Below are 20,568 nucleotides of genomic sequence, written 5' to 3' on the forward strand. Positions count from 1 at the left end.
GATCTGGTCCCTGCTTCCCTCAAGCCCTTTCTCAGCCCAGTTTCCCTCTTCTTGCACGGGGATTCCGGACGCACTGGCTTCCCTTCAGTTCCTCCAGGACTCCATGGACCCCCACCACAGGGCCTTTCCACCTGCTGTTCTCCACCCCTGATCTGTGCTCCTGGTTTTATCTCCTGTAGATCCTTCGGGTCTCAGCCCAAGAAAGCCTTTGCTGACCTTCCTGCCGAGGTCACATCCCCTTAATGTAGGCGTTTGTAGCACAGCATGCCTCTTTTTTTTTTTTTTTACATCTTTATTGGAGTATAATTGCTTTACAATGGTGTGTTAGTTTCTGCTTTTTAACGAAGTGAATCAGTTATACATATACATATGTTCCCATATCTCTTCCCTCTTGCGTCTCCCTCCCTCCCACCCTCCCTATCCCACCCCTCTAGGTGGTCACAAAGCACTGAGCTGATCTCCCTGTGCTATGTGGCTGCTTCCCATGCCTCTTCTATTGTAGTGTTTGTTACGGTTGTAACTCTTCATTTATTTGTTTAAGTGATTGTTATCTCCATCCCCTGTTTTTTTAACCATGAGTACTTGAACAGATCATCTTTATAGATTTTGCCTCATATGGAATGGTCGTCTTGGGAACAGCGTCTTATCTTCTTATTTCTGTTTATATTTGACAATCTTTTATAGTTCCCCTGTTTTCTCCTATTTCTCAGGGACACCTCCCCCTAAGCTTTCAAAGTGAGAGGTAGTCCAACGCCATTAAATCAGAAATAGAGTTAGACGTTAACATGGTCAGAAGTCCATATGTTTGGGCATTTCCAGTCATTTACGTGTTGCAGAAGGAGCAATTCTCAATCTGAGAAATTAATCTTAGCCATTCAGTAAAAGACAATAGATGTAAGACTTGTGAATATAAACTATCTCTTCCTAGGTCTTCTGTGTTTTGTGTGCTATTCTGATATTAGTGGGTGGTTAAGTTTTACCATACGCAGTCACATTTCCTATTATTCAACAAACTAGGCAAGTTTGCTAATTTCCCCCCTAGTTTAGGAAAAAAGATTGGCAGATATAGGAGAAAAAGGAACCCTAAAAAATTCCTACGTGACAGGAAGAGAAGAAATCAGGGGCAGAAACCTCTATGTTTTTAGACAATAAATTAGTCTTGTGCGATAAAACTGTTGCATTCCATTTGTACAATGGAATACTACCCAGCAATAAAAAGAACTAAGCCCTTTTTTTTTGTACCATGGATTTTAAAAATTACCTTTATTGTTTTAATGTTTAATTTTTATTTTTTTTATTGACGTATAGTTGATTTACAATATTACCTAAGTTTCAGGTGTAAAACATAATGATTCACAATTTTTAAAAGTTATACTCCATTTATAGTTATTATAAAATATTGGCTATGTTCCCTGTGCTGTACAATATATCCTTGTAGTTTATTTATTTTATACATAGTAGCTTGTACCTCTTAATCCCTATCCCTATCTTGCCCCTCCCTCCTTCCTTATCCCCACTGATAACCACTAGTTTGTTTTCTGTGTCTGTGAGTCTATTTTTTTTTTTTTTTGCGGTATGCGGGCCTCTCACCGCTGCGGCCTCTCTGGACGCACAGGCCCAGCGGCCATGGTCCATGGGCCCAGCCGCTCCGCGGCATGTGGAATCCTCCCGGACCAGGGCACGAACCCGTGTCCCCTGCATCGGCAGGCAGACTCCCAACCACTGTGCCACCAGGGAAGCCCCTATTTCTTTTTTGTTCTATTCACATTTGTTTTATTTTTTAGATTCTACAGTGATATTATACAGTATTTGTTTTTCTCTGTCTGACTTATTTCACTAAGCACAGTACCGTCCAAGTCCATCCATGTTGTTGCAAATGGCAAAGTTTCTTTTTTAATGGCTGAGTAGCATTCCAGTGTGTGTGTGTGTGTGTGTGTGTGTGTGTGTGTATACACCAGTACTTTTTTTTTTTAACATCTTTATTGGAGTATAATTGCTTTACAATGGTGTGTTAGTTTCTGCTGTATAACAAAGTGAATCAGCTATACATATACCCCCATATCCCCTCCTTCTTGTGTCTTCCTCCCACCCTCCCTATCCCACCCCTCTAGGTGATCACAAAGCACTGAGCTGATCTCCCTGTGCTATGCGGCTGCTTCCCTCTAGCTATCTATCTTACATTTGGTAGTGTATATATGTCCATGCCCCTCTCTCACTTTGTCCCAGCTTACCCTTCCGCCTCCCGTGTCCTCAAGTCCATTCTCTACATGTGTCTTTATTCCTGTCCTGCCCCTAGGTTCTTCAGAACCTTTTTTTTTTTTTAGATTCCATATATATGTGTTAGCATACGGTATTTGTTTTTCTCTTTCTGACTTACTTCACTCTGTATGACAGGCTCTAGGTCCATCCACCTCACTACAGATAACTCAATTTTGTTTCTTTTTATGGCTGAGTAATATTCCATTGTATATATGTGCCACATCTTCTTTATCCATTCATCCGTCGATGGACACTTAGGTTGCTTCCACGTCCTGGCCCTTGTAAACAGAGCTGCAGTGAACATTGTACACCACTACTTCTTTATCCATTCATCTATTGATGGACACTTAGCTTGCTTTCATATCTTGGCAATTGTAAATAATGCTATGAACATTGGGGTTCATGTATCTTTTTGAATTAATGTTTTGTTTTCTTTGGATATATACTTAGGGGTGTAATTGCTGGATCATATGATAATTCTATTTTTAGTTTTTTGAGGAACCTCCACACAGTTTTATGTAGTGGCTGAACCAATTTACGTTCCCACCAACAGTGTACAAGGGTTCCCTTTTCTCTACATCCTCACTAACATTTGTTATTTGTGGTCTTTTTGATGATAGCCATTCTGACAGGAGTGGGGGGATATCTCATTGTGGTTTTGATTTGTGTTTCTCTGATGTTGAGTGATGTTGAGCGTCTTTTCATGTACCTGTTGGCCATCTGCGTTTCCTCTTTGGAAAAATGTCTATTCAGGTCTTCTGCCCATTTTTTAATTGAGGTGTTTGCTTTTTTGTTGTTGAGTTGCATGAGCTGTTTTTATATTTTGGATATTAACCCCTTATTGGTCATATCATTTGCAGAAAGAAATAAACTTGATTTGTACGACATGAGTGAATCGCAAACGAATTATGCTGAGTGAAAAAAGTCAGACGTAAAAGAGCATTCCATTTGTATAAAGTTACAGAATATGCAAACTAATTTGTGATGACAGAGAACAGATTCAGTGTTTATCTGGGAATGGACTGGGTGGAGGGATGATGGATTACAAAGGGACTTACCAGGAAACTTTTGGGGCTGATGGAAATGTTCACTACCTTGATTGTGGTGATGATTTCACAGATGTATACAGATGTCAAGACTCATAAGTTGTATGCTTGAACATGTGCAATATATTATACATTTAAAAATTATACATCAATAAAGCTGTTAAAACATATTTATTGCACACCTCCTCTGTTCCTGGGCCTGTTTGGCCGCTGGTGACACAAGGGTAAGCAAAAACAGACACAGTACAGTGTGCCCTCAAGGAGCTTAGAGCCTAATGAGGAAAGAGACATTATTTGAATCATCACTTACAGCAACAGCAGATCTTACCTGTGATCAGTGCTGTGAAGGAAGGAGGGGTGGTACATGGTGCTATATGAACATGTCTGGGGGTGTTTGACCCAGCCCAGAAATGTTTCCCTGAGAAGTGACCATTGAACCAAGGTCATAGAAATCCAGAGTTGGAAGGAGACCTCAAGGTAATCTTGTTTCAACTCTTATCAAACCTATAAATTAAACCTATTTAAGCCAATATCAACAAGAATTTAACCTAGCATGGGTTGATGCTGTACCATCATGATCTATTAGTACTCAAGACATTGGGCTCTAAGTATTAAACATGGCTTACAGATTTTATTTGCATGAGGCTGTGGTCTGAGAAGGTTTATGACCAACCTTCCACCTCCTGTGGTCCTGAACACTCAGGTTTGAGAAGATGAAATGATCGCTTCTGTTTATGTGGCACGTTTGTCCTGGAGAGGAGCATGGCCTGAGTTCTGGCCTCATCTTGATAGTCTGTGTGTTCCCAACAGGGAGAAGATGAATCAGTCACCCTCAAATCCTGCACACGGCGGAAAACAGACTCTATTGAGAAGCGGTTTTGCTTTGACGTGGAAGCAGTAGACAGGTGAGTAGTTGTCACACTTTTTCTCAGGAACAAACATTGCCGAATTTGGATTTCTTTTCCATTCATTCAAAATTTTCTGTTTTTTTCCCCCTCTTTCCCTTCTCCATATAGACCTCAGGCCAGTTACTGATTTGCAAGAATCAGTATAGCCTCCCCATCCTATAGATTCAGCCCTGAACCCCTGATTGGTTGGTTTAATTTTAATGTCAGGGATTCAATTCTTGGGAATGTGTATTATGTCTCAGGAGGATGAATATATGTTTAAAGAAAACTGTTTAGCATGACTGTTTCAGCTCTTTAAGATTTTTTACTTAAAAATTTTTATGTAATGATTCAAAAGGAGTTAGGTAAAGGGAAAAGTGGAAGAAGTTCTATCAATTAAAGAAAAAGCTTTTATGAGAGAGTAGCATTGACATGTATACACTACCAAATATAAAATAGATAGCTAGTGGGAAGCAGCCGCATAGCACAGGGAGATCAGCTCGGTGCTTTGTGACCACCTAGAGTGGTGGTATGGGGAGGGTGGGAGGGAGCCGCAAGAGGGAGGGGATATGGGGATATATGTATACATATAGCTGATTCACTTTGTTATACAGCAGAAACTAACATAACATTGTAAAGCAATTATACTCCAATAAAGATGTTCAAAAAAAATTTTTTTTTTAGTTACAGTATTTCGCCTACCACTGTGTATGTGCATCCAGGAAAGAAAGCAAACCGCTTTCGATATCAGTCTTAGGAGAGGGAGCTCTGTGTTGTGTTCCTCAAGATTTACAGTCTCATTAAGTTGTACCATTTCATGGTGTTAAGCTAGTTTGACAGCATTCCAGTTCTTTGAGACACTTTACTTGGCAACAGGTTAATTCTTTGAATGAAAGCCATGAGTTAAGCTTATGTGAGCTGTCTATTCAAGATCAGCAGTGCTAGCACAAAGATCCTTAAATCTCATCGTGATTGTCCTATAATGCTGTTAATTTATCCCCTTTATTTTTTATTTGTTTTAAAAAAGCTACACCACTTTGTCAAGCCAGTATCTACCCTGTCTGGGACGTTTACCTGTGGCCACTTTACGGCAGCTCTAGAGGACCTGGAGCGCGAGTACCACCTGGCGTGGGCTGCTCCATGTGCTGCCAGGTTTGAAATGCCTTCTTGAGGCATGGTGTGTCCCTGTGTTGTGGCCCCTGAGGCTGCTAGAGCACCCGTGGAGAGAGCGCGCCTGTTTAGCCTAAATCAGACGTTCATGGAAACTAACCGTGTCTCATTAGCGGTCTAGTTATTACAGCTTTGGCTCTCAAGTCAGGCAACCCGGATCTAAATTTTGACTTTGCTGCTTAGTAGCCATGTGACTTTGGGCAAATCACTTAATCTTGCAGGGTCTTGATTTCATTCTCTGGAAAATGAAGGTGGTTATAGTACCTGGTTCCTAGCATTGTCAGGATTCAAGAAGAGAAGGCATATAAAACACTTGGCAGACTGGCAAATAATAAAAGCTCAACAGTTAGCCTTTATTATTTGTTAATTAGCATGTCCTGCATGTTTACCTGACTTGATATTTCAAGAGCTAGACTCTAAATGCAGAGAAATCAGTATCATTTGTAAAGAAAAGAGAGTACCCCAATCGTTCACCATGTGTGGGTTGTGAGAGGGGAAGGGAGTGGAGAAGGGCTGTATGGTGGGGTAGGTGGAATTGGGGTAGCAAAGGGGGATTGCAAAAAGTGTGCCTCAAACTAAGATGATGCTTGTCTTTAAACAGATCCTGAGTCAGGATGCCTTAAGCCCTTGTAGGCATCTCCTCTATTCTAATCATGGAATTTACTGGAGTTCATATTGTTGGAATCCATGAAAGATGGATTAGCAGATGTACTTGTGTGGAAATGGAGCCAGTTGTTTGATGCTGGTCAGCTGAATAGTTCCCAGAGATGATCGCGTGTTTGCAGGACTTCCTGGGTGAGGGCAGTGCCCTGCATTGCAGCTCTTGTTAGATTTGGAAATGAGGTCAATGATTCTTTCTGAAGCTGAATTGTTTTCTTCTTCAGAAGTCTCCCAGAAGTTGCCGAGAGTTGCTTTTTAGGCAATTAAAACTCACCATGGTTCCTCCATCTCATTTCCACCCTTACCAACACTTCCTACCACTTTCCCCCTATATTATGCCCAGAAAAGCTTTGCACGTCCCAATTATAAGCTGAGAGCAAATGTGTCACATTCAGCATACTGAGTGGGTTTGGGCAGTTGATTTCTTCTAGGTCATCATCTCTGGTTCCCTTGGCATGAAGTGGAGGGGCATGCAGTTGTGGTGCAGAATGAGGCTGCTAAATCTCCTCTTAATAAGCAGGAGGGGAGTAGATAGTACTGTTGTATTATTTGTAGTTTTGATGTTCTGCGTATTGTGATGCTTTCTGCCTGGGGAGAGCCTGCCCCCTTTCGGGGCCGACCAGTTCTTAGAGTCAGCCGAGGGCTCAGCGTGGTGAGCGCCATTGATTTGTGGACTTCCGGTCCAGAGCCACAGCACCTCTACTGGCTCCAACAGCCCAGGAGGCAATATTCCTCTACCAGACACCTAGGGACCACTCCCACAGCCTATTAGCACCTGTGAAATTATTCAGACCAGCCACTCCTAAACGGTTTACCTATCCCTGCCTTGCCTTTGCTGCAGAAACTCTTAACAAAGGTCGTGGTCTAGGCTCTCCCCTCTGACCACTTCTGCCTACTGGATGGTGTTGGTGCTTTCCCATGTGGCCCTGTGTGGTGTGCCAAGTGTCCTGTTTCTAACACCTGTGAATATAGGAAACTTGGTTTGCCTGAGCCCCTTCTGTGTCTCCTTTTGTGGTCACAGCTGACTGGCCATCACCCGAAATAACACAGAACATCAATGAAACCCCTTCTCTCCATTTTCTATATAGGTTGTCGTCTTTGGTCTCAAAGGTTAGGGTACTGTTGGCAGTATTTTCTTTAGTGTCTTTCTGCATTTTCCCCCCACATCCAGGAAGGGACTGAGGTGAGAGGGAAAAGGCATTTCCACACACTCAGGGGAGGCATTCCTGGGAACTCTGCCCGGAGTCCTGTTCTCTGGAAAACTCCTACACCTTGCTTTTTCACTAGCGTACTTTAGCAAGGAGGGGATGTGCTGCTAGCTGTCGTGCTGTCTTTTCAACCTTCCACAGACTTCTCAGCTTCTACCTGCTGAGCTGGGTAGACAGAGGGGCAAAATGCAAAGTTTAGCACCTAAGAAATGTGAAAGTAAAAGAGGGAATGGTTATATTTAATAGCATGAGGTTTTAGACTGTTCCCAGAGTATGTTAACCTGTAGCATGGATAAGCATTATGTAGTATCTATTAGTGTTTTATTCTATCAAAATATTAATACATGCTAAAGTGTGGATTATTTGACTTAGAATATGTGATGATGTGTGGTTTTAAGGTTGAATACTTTTATCCTTCAGGCTCAGTGATGATGTTTCACGTTGCTCTGTAGCAGAAGCTGTAGCCTTTAGGAAGTGATGTTCTAGGAGGTCGGGGTTGCAAGCTGATGACATCAGTGTCTCTTACTGTGTGGTGAGAACCACTCACTCAGCATCCACAGGGGTGGTTGTTAGAACTATAGCTATAGGCCCCAGACCTATATAATCTGACTTCATGCAAGAGAGACCCTGAAATCCACTTTTTGAATAAGCTCTTCTGTTATCCTCTATTAGTCAGAATTGGTACATTAAACAGCAGGCATATCACAGAACAGTTTTCTCAGAGCACATGAAAGCATTTTCCTTATTAGAAACATAACAAGCAACAGTAAAACAAAAATAAAAAACCCTCAGGCTTCTTTACTAAGGAGCTTAATTCTTAGCCTTGTGGAGGAGAATATAGCTAGTAATAAAGGTGATCACCAGCCTCTGTTACAGGTTACCAGGAAAAAAGCAACAGCGATAACCACAGTAAAACCCACTTTTTTAGTTAACTATGGAGGTGGGGTGAGGGGACCAGCAGTAAGGGAGCACTTTCTGGAAGCTGAACGCTGTTCATGTATTTCATGTAATTCACATGTAATCCTCGCTACAGCCCAGGGTGGCTTGTGCTCCAAGTATCTCATGGTACTGAGGAGGAATCTACAGAGGGTGAGTCTTACCCAAGTTTCAGGTGGGATTTGAACTGAGGGTCATAGGACCTCATTGTAGGGCACTTTGCTGCCTCAAAACTTAGGGTTTTTAGAAACATTTCGAGTGATAAGCCCAGTGCTATCTGTACTTGGATTTCAGGGCCACCACTGACAGTCACCTTACTGACTGTGAAATCTGAGGAGGGCTTTCTCACTCTTATCATTGGCATTTGGTGCGTAAACTAATGGTGGGTGAACTAAAGCAGTACACTTGCTTCTGTTCCCATATTTCCTGCCCTGTACCCTTCAGAGAGCCCTTGCGTGACTAACGGTTTAAAGAGGCACTGCAGAGAGAGCACAGGCCAAGCACAGGGCACATGGTTCCATAAATGCTATGTATTTTTTGTACACCTCTTCTTTTACCTTTTATTCTTAAGATGACACTCATTTCTGTTTATCTCAGGAGACTAGCATAAGTAAGAAGTCAAAGCAATAGTGCCATTTATCAGTTGATTGTTTTCATTGTATCCCAGCGCGTTGCCGTCAATTTGTTAATCCTCAAATCCTGCTGGAAAGGGGTTAATTCCTGACATTTCCGTCCTCCAGGAAGAACTGTTGTGACTCTGACCCATGAATGAGCTAGAAATCAAATTAAGGGTTAATCCAGAGCTTAGGGATTTAGATTTATAGTTCTTGAACTTCTTGTGTCAAAGATCCTCTTTAATACCGTGGATACATTTCAGAACGTTACTTTTAATTCTTACATCTAAGTTGTCTTACAACTTTGACATCACAAAACTAGACCTGTACTCCCTTCTCTGTATCCTCCATCCTTCCATATTGACTTCCACATAATTATATAACTCTACGTAATTACATCTCATCTATCCCTTTTCTCTAGGGTCTGCCTTTTTTTTTTTTTCCTTTTCCACAGTACTAGTTTTGGGGGGAGGTTCAGACCTAAGAAGATGCTGAAGACCCCTGGACTTTTCTGAGCAAATGTTGCACAGGCTCATATTAGCTCTTCATGCCTTTGGCTTTCTTTGAAGAGAATTTTATTGTTTGCAACATTGAAAAGTGAAAGTTAGTAGAAATTCTTGTGACTTCAGTTCCAAACTGAAAAATTGCTTAGACCGAGGAGGTATCATGTCCATCAAATCAATGTGATGCTTCTTTGAATTTCCCTTCTGGTTTTGTTTTTCAATTCATTTTCAGGACTCTAGCATTTAGAATATTACTTGGCTTTAAATGAACATGTGTGGGTTGTAGTAGTTGTGGGTGTTGCTACAGCATTCTCCAAAGAAGAATATTTTCTTATTTTCCTAGAAGATATTTGTTATGACTTGAGTCGTGTACCTCCCAAATTCATACGTGGAAATTCTAATCTTCACTCTCTGACAACGAAAATTATTTGGAGATAGGGTCTTTGCAGAGGTAGTTAAGTTAGAATGAGGTGATTAGGGTGGGCCCTAATCCGGTATGACTAGTGTTCTTATAAAATGGGGTAATTTCGACACAGAGCCAGACAGGTACACAGGGAGAATGCCATGTGACCATGAAGGCAGAGATCAGGGTGATGTGTCTTCAAGCCAAAGAATGCCAGAGATTGCTAGCAGGCCACCAGAAACCAGGAGAAAGGGATGGAAAAGATTCTCCTTTCCGTGCTTCAAAAGGAACCCATCTGCTGACACCTTGTGCTCGAACTTCTAGATCGAGACTTGTGAGATAATAAACTTCTGTTGTTTATGCCACTCAGTTTGTGGGTCTTTTTACAGCAGCCCTAGCAAACCAATACAGTATTGAATAAGAGGGCCTTTCTCACTGAAACAGCCATAAAAGGGGCCCCCGACAGCCTTTTAGATGGATGGCCCAACACACACTCCTTTCACATAAATTATCTTCCGTATTCTGGATACTCTTTACGGCAGCCTAAGCTTTCATTAGCTTTTTAAAAAGTCATCCTTTCTTATCCCTTAATAAAGGAGCATTCTTTGGTGCCTTTGTATTACCTTACCATAGAACCAAACATTTGAAAGTTTTTATGTTATATTGGTTAATGGACTAAAGAATAGATTTATCATTTTTTCTTTAAAGTGTGTTAACTCTTTTTGAGGGAGCTTAGTGTAAAATTCCTGGGTAAAAATGGGGCTTCATCTAAAAGCAGCTGTTAGGGGTAGTGGCGTGTGATACTTGCCAATGTCTGTCTTCAGTCACTTTGAACAATTAACTCCACCATGCAGTAACTTATGGAAATGAATGAGCAAATGTAGGGGAAATATTTGTTTAAGCTAAAGAATCATGGTGGTAGTCATCTCCCAGCATCTCTGCATTTGTTTATCTTTAAGAGATGTCTCACAGATGTATGTGACACATGTGTATTTTCTCCCAAATGTCTTCCAGGAGGGACCACTAAACCATATGGAAAGTAATAGAAACAAAAGGCTTCTTTTTGATGCACTGAATCAATGTAGTCTCTTGAGAGGTTGTGTTTATACTTGGGGAAAGGAAATAATTAGAATGCTTTATGTTTTCCAGGACTAGCTGACCCCAACAGAAGTCCATACATTTCAAGACGTTATGTAGGGTGTTGAGTGCCCCATTCCCACCCTTGGTACTCTCCAGAGGTGGGCAGCAAAGGACAACTTATTAGGATGACAGGGGTACTGGGTGCTAGTGGTGTCACGGGGACCAAGACAAGCACAGTCCTTGCCTTCATGGATCTTACCGTTGATTGTAGAATGGGCAGACACATACACATACATTCGTGCAACTGAAGGTATAAGTACTAGTATGTTGAGTGTTCCAGCAAACTTGGAGGACCAGAATGCTGTAGGGAAGATGTAACACACAGAAGGACTTCACCCTTCTACTCTTACAGAGAATGATGGCATGACTAGAATGCCCTGAATTTTCATTCCCTCTCTCCTCCCCTCCCTTCCTCATTTATTAACCATAACTACATACTGGAGACTCTACTGACCGTGGACATATAAAGTTTAAAGAAGCATTATGAATCTAATGGACTTTCCTTCTTAAAAGTCATCTGATTTTTCTTGCAAACCAAATCCAAAGTCCTCCTTCTGTGAGCTTTCCACGAATAGGTAAAGAGAGACAGCTTTCTTCTGAACCAGTCCCAGCCTGGTGTGTCATACCCACTGTCAACTCTATCCTCGCGTCCCACCGTGTACTGTGTATTTATTTGCGCAGTGTACGAGCTTTTCTTTGTATTGGTTGGCTGGTTGTTTAATTAGGTGTGTTTTATATAACTCTGTTCAATTCTAAATATCTGTCTCAGGTAATTTGCTCCCAGAGGCAGAATAACGTCATTTTATCCAGCACTGTGTGCATGTGGTTGTTCAATTTTGTTTTTTATGGTAATGCAATTTTTGAGTTAGATTATTTTGTTCTTTCCTTCGGGACTTTGGTGAAGTACTGTGTAAGAGACTACAGGAGCTGAATCATATTAGTTGATATTTAAACTAAAATTTGAGCGAGTACACACACAAACTGCATTTCTGTATAGGTAGGACAAAAACAAAACAAAACAGGAAAATGGGAGATTGGTAAGAATAGTGGCGGCTAGAAAGATTAATGGAAAATCTGAGTAATCTACCCCAACCCTCCAATGAGTCACCACTCTTATTTCAAGTCCATTTTTATAGAAGGCTGCATGGTGCTGGTAAAAGATCGAGGCAGCCCTAAGTTTGAATTTGAGATCTGCTTCTTTACTAGCTGTGTGAGTCTGGGCTGGTGGTGTAACCACATCTGTAAGGTGGGGCTAATCATACCTACCTTGCAGGATTATTTTGAAGGTGGAATGCTGTAATATTCTTCCCTGATGGTAGTTCTCTGTCGGAAGAGGTTGTTCCTTTGAAGTTTTTTGCTCTACCCTAAAACCCGGGACTTCCTTGTTCTTAATGGTGAGCCATAGCTTTGGAGGGTATTTCTTTGAGCCCGTTTATTTCATTTTGATGGCATGCCTTTTTCCTATAGTGCCATGACTCTTCAAGTCATCTGTAAGCTGTGGGTGAATACAGGTGCTTTAAGTGTATATCCGCAAAGGGGCTGCCAGGGGAAGAATCTGTTTTCAAATTATGTATGCGATAACCCGTTATTTATCTACATTTCCTATACAAGATAAAAGGTTTTAAACCCGTCCTTCCAATTTATGGTGTCAAAAGGAAACCGTACTAATTTTAAGTTAAAATAATACTCTTTTAGTTTGGTATGTGGTGTGTATGCATGTACTTGTTTGTGTGTCTTCGTGAGATTGTGTGAGTGTTAAGACTGTGTTTTCCAAAAAGAATCATCTTATGTAACAGACTTTGTTTCAGTGCTCAGCCTCTAGATGGCAGTTTTGTATATGTATTAGTAACTATTAGCTGGTCCCTTTGAAAATTAGCCGTCCTTTATACATTGACATTTAGTAGTCAGTGGTGCGTGCGTGTGTGTGTGTGTGTGTGTGTGTGTGTGTGTTTCTGTGGAAGAAATCATCATGTGAATATTACCTCTTAAAGGAAGGGTATTCTAAGTGACTCATTCTTTCTCTAGAAATTCCTTCCTCCCACCCTTTTGTGATACATCATTTCATACCCAGTTTCCTGCAGAAGCAAGCATGCTCAGTTAATGTAACTTTTGTTTAAACACTACATTTAACCTTGCTTTCTGAGCTCAAGTGTCGGGCTCTTTGCTTCAGGGACAGCTTATTTGAGGATAATGAAAACAGATGAGTGATTGGGACGGTCCAATGTGTATGCTGAGAACCAGCCAGTCCTGCTTTTCCCTCTTGGTGTGGCCTGTCTTTATCTTTTGCAACAGATGAATCCATTTTTCCTGGTTTCAAACTTCCCCTCCCCTCCCCTTCTCACCCCTTGTTTGAAATAATATTTGATTTTGCCTTCCTGCTGGTTGGTTAGAGTGCTGGTCTCAGTGCCATTGACATTTTGGAGAGGAAATGACTTTTTCCTTCCTCAGAGGGTGTTCTCCTGCTCTGACTTCCATGATTTGGGTGGGTGGGGGGGGGGGGGGATATTGTACTTTCTGAATTGCTCCTTGTCTGTTCTGTAAAATGAGCTAGCTAAGAAGTTCTTAGAATCTTTAGAATTCATGTATTTTTTAAATTACTGTTTTTTTCCCTTTTAAAAAGTTAAATGAGAAAGTATTTGCTGATGGATTCTGGTTTAAGTAAGAGTGGGATGTGTTCGTTAATGGACTGTGGTGTGAAGTAAGGCAACCTTATTTATATTACTTCTGTTACTTATTTCTATTCTTATTACTGTTTCTATTCTTTAGCCTGCATAGTGAAATTTGGAGTTTTACTGATTGAGTATACCAGTTTATTTGCCAATTTCTAAATATAAAATGAGTTTATTTTTTAAAAATTGAAACGAAAATTTTGCTATCACATAAGTCCAAAGAAAGGAGATGGTTCAACCAGCAAACTCCACTTACCTGCATGTCTGATCATCATGAGATAGAATACTAACAAAGAAAAATTGATAAATGACCTAGAAGATTTCTTGAATTAGAGTATTTTTCAGTTTGTTATCAAAATAACAAGTGTTTGCATTTCCCCTGAGTGTTACTCATCCTGGCAGTTAATAATGCTTTCTCCTGGTGCTGGGCGTTGAAATCTGCTTACTCCTATTTCCTCGGTGCCCATGGCATGCACATCACTGGCACTCAATATGTTTCATTTAAGACCGTGTAACTTAATGTGCCAAAGATGTCTTTGTCTGGGCTTCCTGTTTCATGACTTCAGTCTCCTTTAAAATAAAAGTATAGGAAATTATCTGATGTGATTGGCAATATTACTCTTCAGACTATTATCATTGCTATGGTCCTAATTATTTTAGGACCTTTCCTCCCAGGACGTCACTGCTGTAGGTTATAATAGGTTATGGTTCATTCATTCATTAGGATCAGATCCTTTCTAAATAATTGATTAGAAGCCTGCTTCTGAAAACTTCTTAAGGGGTGTGTGTGTGTGTGTGTGTGTGTGTGTGTGTGAGAGTGTGTGTGTGTATGTGTGTTTGGGGTGGGGGGCGGGGGAGAGGAAGTCCCTTCCTCCCTCTCCCCTTTCCTTCCTCCAGAGAGAGAGAGAATGAAGGAGAGAAGTGCCTTCTTTCCCCTCCCTCCCTCCTTCCTCCTAAGGAACTGGTCACCCTGGATCCCCAGGGCACAGACTCTGCCTGCACAAGGGGGCAGTACAGTGTTGTGCTTAAAGTATGGGCCTTGCTGTAGAGTCAGGCAGACTGGGTTCAAGTTGAGGCTTTCTTGCTACCTAGCAGTGCAAGATTGTGCAAGTCATTTCTGAGTCTCAATTTTTAAAAGAAGTATAATGATAGTACTGCTTCATTGCAAGGAACAAATGATAATGCAAGCGAAGTCCTTAGCCTGGTGCTTGGCCCATAATAAACACTCAGTAAACCTTAGCTGCAGTTGGTGGGCCACTGGTTTGCAACGCCTGGTTTCCCTCTCATGTTCTATTTCTCTCACCTGTACCCCACCCAGGTTACCATGCCATATGTATTCTTCTCATGTGCAAGGATATGTAATGCACAAGCATCGTCAATGGTTGATTATCTCAGAGCATGCATAGTTCTGCAGATTCATAAGTTTTTGTCTCCAGATAGTAGATGAATGTTGCCCTCCTGTGATGACACTGGGTCCACAGTATTGGAAAAAAATGGGAAAGTATCCCAGGGTCCTCCTTCATTGAACTGGGAAGGCTTCTGCCAAGTTGGACTGTGAGATTCATCAAGAATACAGACATGCATCATTGTTGGTCCCGGTGCACAAGATGACGTTATAACATGTGGTGATGGCCTGGGGTGGAGCTCAGGTAGGGAGAGGCAGAGAAGGACGAACACAGACCCTAGAAATCGCAGGCTGGTGGTCCACAGACATGTTTGGTTTGGCTTGAGTTGTTTAAGGCAACATTTTAAAATGGGAAAAATCTGTAAATGTTGATCGAGACTTCCCATGTGCCAGCTGTTTATACGGCTGAATGGCGGATGCCTCCTTTGGGTGGGGTGTGTGCTCTTCACTTTGCTGCAGTCTCCACCATGCCCTGTTGTCCCCCATCATGATGACAGGGAACAGCTGCCACTTTGCCTTGCATTTGCACTGTTGTTTTTCTCATAGAGGGGAAACTCCCTTTGTTCCTATGACTCTATCAGAAAGCAAAAGTGCAGAAGAATAACAGGCTGCATGTTTTAAGGAAAATGAGACCAAGCCTATTTTCCTTGGGGCACGGAAGAATCTTACCCAGTTTCACTCATTTTGCTTACTTGCCTGGTCACTATAGATGTCTGACTCTAATTTCATACACGCACGGAAGAGATGTCATTCTCCAGGATTATTCTGCGTTGGCCATATCTTTGTGTAAATGAAGATATGCCATATGTTTGTGTAAATGAAGATCTACTGAAACCTTGAACACTTAAAATTGCCAAGGAACGGCTAGGGACCAGTTTTCCAAGTAGCACTTTAAAAGCAAAGGACCACTTCCTTTGGTGCTTGCGTATCTCTTTTCACCAGTGGATGGCAGTCCATTCTCCAGACCTTCATTGTTTCCCTCTGTCTTCCTATCTAAACATAGTGAGGTAGTTTTCATGTACAGGCTGTGAGTACATGTGTTTCTGTGGATGCCACAGTCCTTCTTTTACTCTGAACTTGACCCTTAAATGTGCCATAGTGTGGATAGAAGCTGGGGAATGAACTCTTGCCAGCAGAAGATTTATAGTCTTATGAATGAGTAAACCCAAGATCTTTGGAGGTCGATTTAGAAAGAACAGTACTGTTAGATTCTGAGTGTGTTTGTTTCAGTGGGGTGGAGTGAGTTAGTAATAGCATTTCCTGGTCCAGTAGGAAGTGGGTGAATTGCCAAGCCACTGAGATCACCACTGTTGACTCAGATTCAGGAATAAGATTAGAGTAGGGAGGTTGTTGAGTAAGCCTGGAATCAGAGCTGGTTGTGATTCTGCTTGCTCCTGGCTGATGAGAAGGCTGTGAGCTGACATCAGTAGTCCCAGATTCCTGGATGTGCCGATAAACTATGTATTGCTTTATGAGGGCCCTTTGTGGAGGCCAGAGTTGGAAGGAGATAGGGCGGTGGGTAGCAGTTTGCCCTGTGATAGGTGAATGACTACTTTCTGCATCGCCTATGTAGTGTGAGAGGTGAGGTGCTTAGAGAAAGTTGCAGATCCTTGTTCATGCTTCTCAAGCTGATCCAGATATAGCACTAACCAAGGACATATTCAGAGTGAACAGGAGGTGCTGTATTTGATGTAGAATTGTAGGATTGAGCCACAGGAAGGATTGTAAGTCATTTGTTCCTTCTCTCATCTGGTGGGTAGTGGGAGCACCCTGGCAGATTTTCTAGAATTTGCTGAAGGCTCCTTCTTTGTCCTTAGCAGTTATCGGACATTAATTCCAAAAGGGGGAAGTAGGCCACTGTGATGCTTTATTCAGGAGGAAAAAGGAAATGGCTGTGATGTCAGAACCTGTATGTCAGTCTTTGGCCTGGCTGCTTTCTGGTAGAGGTGTGATTTTTCAGTGCTGTGTGACAGTGTTTTGGGGGTGGGGTCATGCGTATCAGAAGCACCGTGGCTCATTTCTTTTCCTTTTTAACCTGCTCTTCTCCCTCCATAATTTTGACTTGCCGTCCATTCCTTCCACTGACCTGCCGCTCATTTGTCCCTGTGATAACAACTAATTTTTGGAGCATTTACTGTGTGTCTGACACTTTGAAATGCCTTACACATGTTTCACTTAACCTTCACAACAACCCCGTGAAGTAGGCACTCATTATCTACCTTTTAAAGAATAGCATAGTGTAGTTCAATTACTTGTCTGCTAGGGAGCACTTGAGTCAGGATAACTACTGAGTTTAGATGAGAAGTAGTATATCTTGGGTTTTTTTAAACTTTTTTTTTTTACTGAGGTGTAATCAGAGTGAAATGCATAAATCTTAAGTCTGTGTCTTAATGGCATTACACACACAGACACACACAGACACACACACGCCTGCGTGACCACCCAGGTCAAGTTGTAGAACGTTTCTGTTACCCTAGAAGGTCTCCTTGGGCTGCTTCCCACTCACGGCCCCTACTCCTTCCCCAAGACAAAATCACTGTTCTGACTTCAGTCACCACGGATGACTTTTGTGAGTATTTGAACATCATATAAATGGAATCGCATCGTTGGTAGTCTTTTATGTCTGGCTTCTTTCCCTCATTATTATTTTTGTTTGTTTGTTTGTTTGTTTTGTGGTACTCGGGCCTCTCACTGTTGTGGCCTCTCCCGTTGCGGAGCACAGGCTCCGGGCGTGCAGGCTCAGCGGCCATGGCTCACGGGCCCAGCCGCTCTGCGGCATGTGGGATCTTCCCGGACCGGGGCACGAACCCGTGTCCCCTGCATCGGCAGGCGGACTCTCAACCACTGCGCCACCAGGGAAGCCCTCTTTCCCTCATTATTAAGTCTATGAGATTCATTCATGTTGTTGCAGTAGTTGGTTCTTTGTTGTTGTTGTTTTGTTGTTCCATTGTTTAAATATACAAGTTTATTCTTTTATGGATGGGTATTTGGCTTTTTGTTGTTGCAAAATTTGGCCATTATGAATAAAACTGAGTATTCTCGAATGTGTCTTTTGGTGGACATATGCGCTCATTTCTCTAGGGGATACATCTAGAGGTAGAATTCCTAGATCAGAAGGCAGGTGTCCATTTAGTTTTAGTAGATATTTCCAACGTGGTTTTATCACTGTACTCTCTCACTAGCAATGTATGAGAGTTCCAGCAACTCTGCATTCTTGCCAGTACTTGTTATTGGTGGTCTTCTGAATGCTCTCCATTCAGAAGGGTGTTTGTTTTATTTCATTGTGGTTTTTTGTTTTTTTGTTTTTTTGTTTTTTTTAAACATCTTTATTGGGGTATAATTGCTTTACAATGGTGTGTTAGTTTCTGCTTTATAACAAAGTGAATCAGTTATACATATACATATGTTCCCATATGTCTTCCCTCTTGCGTCTCCCTCCCTCCCACTCTCCCTATCCCACCCCTCCAGGCTGTCACAAACCACCGAGCTAATATCCCTGTGCCTTGCGGCTGCTTCCCCCTAGCTATCTACCTTACTACGTTTGTTAGTGTGTATATGTCCATGACTCTCTCTCGCCCTGTCAAAGCTTACCCTTCCCCCTCCCCATATCCTCAAGTCCGTTCTCCAGTAGGTCTGCGTCTTTATTCCTGTCTTACCCCTAGGTTCTTCATGACATTTTTTTCCCCCTTAAATTCCATATATATGTGTTAGCATACGGTATTTGTCTTTTTCTTTCTGACTTACTTCACTCTGTATGACAGACTCTAGGTCTATCCATCTCATTACAAATAGCTCAATTTCATTTCTTTTTAAGGCTGAGTAATATTCCATTGTATATATGTGCCACATCTTCTTTATCCATTCATCCGATGATGGGCGCTTAGGTTGTTTCCATCTCCGGGCTATTGTAAATAGAGCTGCAATGAACATTTTGGTACATGACTCTTTTTGAATTTTGGTTTTCTCAGGGTATATGCCCAGTAGTGGGATTGCTGGGTCATATGGTAATTCTATTTGTAGTTTTTTAAGGAACCTCCATACTGTTCTCCATAGTGGCTGAACCAATTCACATTCCCACCAGCAGTGCAAGAGTGTTCCCTTTTCTCCACACCCTCTCCAGCACTTATTGTTTCTAGATTTTTTGATGATGGCCATTCTGACTGGTGTGAGATGATATCTCATTGTAGTTTTCATTGTGGTTTTAATTGCATTTTCCTGATGAGTCATCATGTTCACCCTGTTTCTTATGCTTGTGACCACTGGTGTGTCCTCTTTTATGAAATGCCTATTCAAGTCTTTTATCCATTTTATTAATTGGGTCGTTCATTTTTTTCCTATTTATTTGTTGGCATTCTTTGCATATTCTGGATATTCATCTCACTGGAGATAAAAATCACAAACATCTTCTCTTACTCTCTTAATAGTACCTTTTGATGACTGGAAGTTCTTTATTTTGGTGAAGTCCAATTTATCCTTATTTTTTGTGATTAGTGCTTTTTGTGTTCTTTTACAAAACTCATTGCCTTTCCATCTCTTGGGTATTTAGAGGCAGAAAAAAATGTGGAGAACCACTGGCCATTATTGGATTCATGTTTTTGGATTGGCTGTTTGCCTACAGTGGTGTTCTGAGCCCTCATATTTAGGAAGCACTTTAGGTTTCACAGAGCTCTTTATCATTCGCCCTCATTTGATCCCAGGCAGGAGCTCACTAAAGGCCTTGCAGGAGCGTCTAGTCCCTTTTGATGGCAAGGGATGTGGGTGGTCAACACGAGCTCTCTGGGGGCCGCAGTATCTCCAACGTTTCCCGTGGCTTTGTGCTTGAGGGCAAAGCATTAGACTGCTTGGTTCAGATCCTGGCTCTGTAACTGTGGACAAGGTACTTAACCTATTTGAGCCTTGATCTTCTCATCTGCTAAATGGGATAATGAGAGTATACCTCCCTCATGATGTAGTTGTGAAGATGAAATGAATTAATTAACAGATAATGCTTAGCACACTATCTGGCACACAGTGCTGGGTTATTATTATTGTAGTTGTTCTTTTATTATATTGTTTGATAGGGTCACAGTTGTTTTTTTTAAATTGAAGTATAGTTGACTTAAAATATTAGTTTCAGGTTACAACATAGTGATTTGATATTTTTATAGACTACACACCATACAAAGTTATTATAAAATATTGACTGTATTCCCTGTGCTGTACGTTACATCCCTATGACTTATTTTGTGGTTTGTACCTCTTAATCCCCTTCACCTATTTTGTCCCCCCTCTCACTCTTCTCGCCTCTGGTACCCACTAGTTTGTTCTCTGTATCTGAGGGTCACAATTCTTTGCAGAGCTGGAAAGAGCTCTGGTCATTTACTCCATTTCTCTTTTATTGTGTCATATTTTCCTTTTCTCATTCCACACTCCCACCTCGTGAGTTCTGTCTCTTTCCCTCTCTTTTTCTTTCCACTTTTGTTATGAAAAGCCAGATGCATTTCAGAAATGAACTAAATTGATACCTGAATGAAAGCATACTGTCTTACAGGGACTGACATGGGAACGTGTAGGGCCATTGAGAGTTTTGTTTGTTTTCTTTTGTTTTGAGGGATGGTGGTTAGTAGGGGCATAGGGATGGTAAATATGGAAAGGAAGTTAACTGCTTGATTCCAAAATAAAGTTGACG

At 41.6% G+C, this 20,568-nt stretch overlaps 1 protein-coding gene across 5 annotated transcripts in view; it reads left to right on the forward strand.

Moving 5' to 3' along the window:
- Positions 1 to 20,568, forward strand: part of ARHGAP26 (Rho GTPase activating protein 26) — a 485,730-nt gene that overhangs the window by 148,511 nt on the left and 316,651 nt on the right. For all 5 annotated transcript variants that reach the window (XM_029215618.1, XM_029215622.1, XM_029215620.1 and 2 more), the window contains exon 10: positions 4,116 to 4,210. In XM_029215618.1, the coding sequence (XP_029071451.1) occupies positions 4,116 to 4,210 (95 nt within the window). The remainder of the gene's footprint in view (positions 1 to 4,115; positions 4,211 to 20,568) is intronic.

The sequence above is a fragment of the Monodon monoceros genome, unplaced genomic scaffold, assembly GCF_005190385.1.
Source record: "Monodon monoceros isolate NGI ecotype Baffin Bay Population unplaced genomic scaffold, NGI_Narwhal_1 Super_Scaffold_12, whole genome shotgun sequence".
Taxonomy (NCBI): domain Eukaryota; kingdom Metazoa; phylum Chordata; class Mammalia; order Artiodactyla; family Monodontidae; genus Monodon; species Monodon monoceros.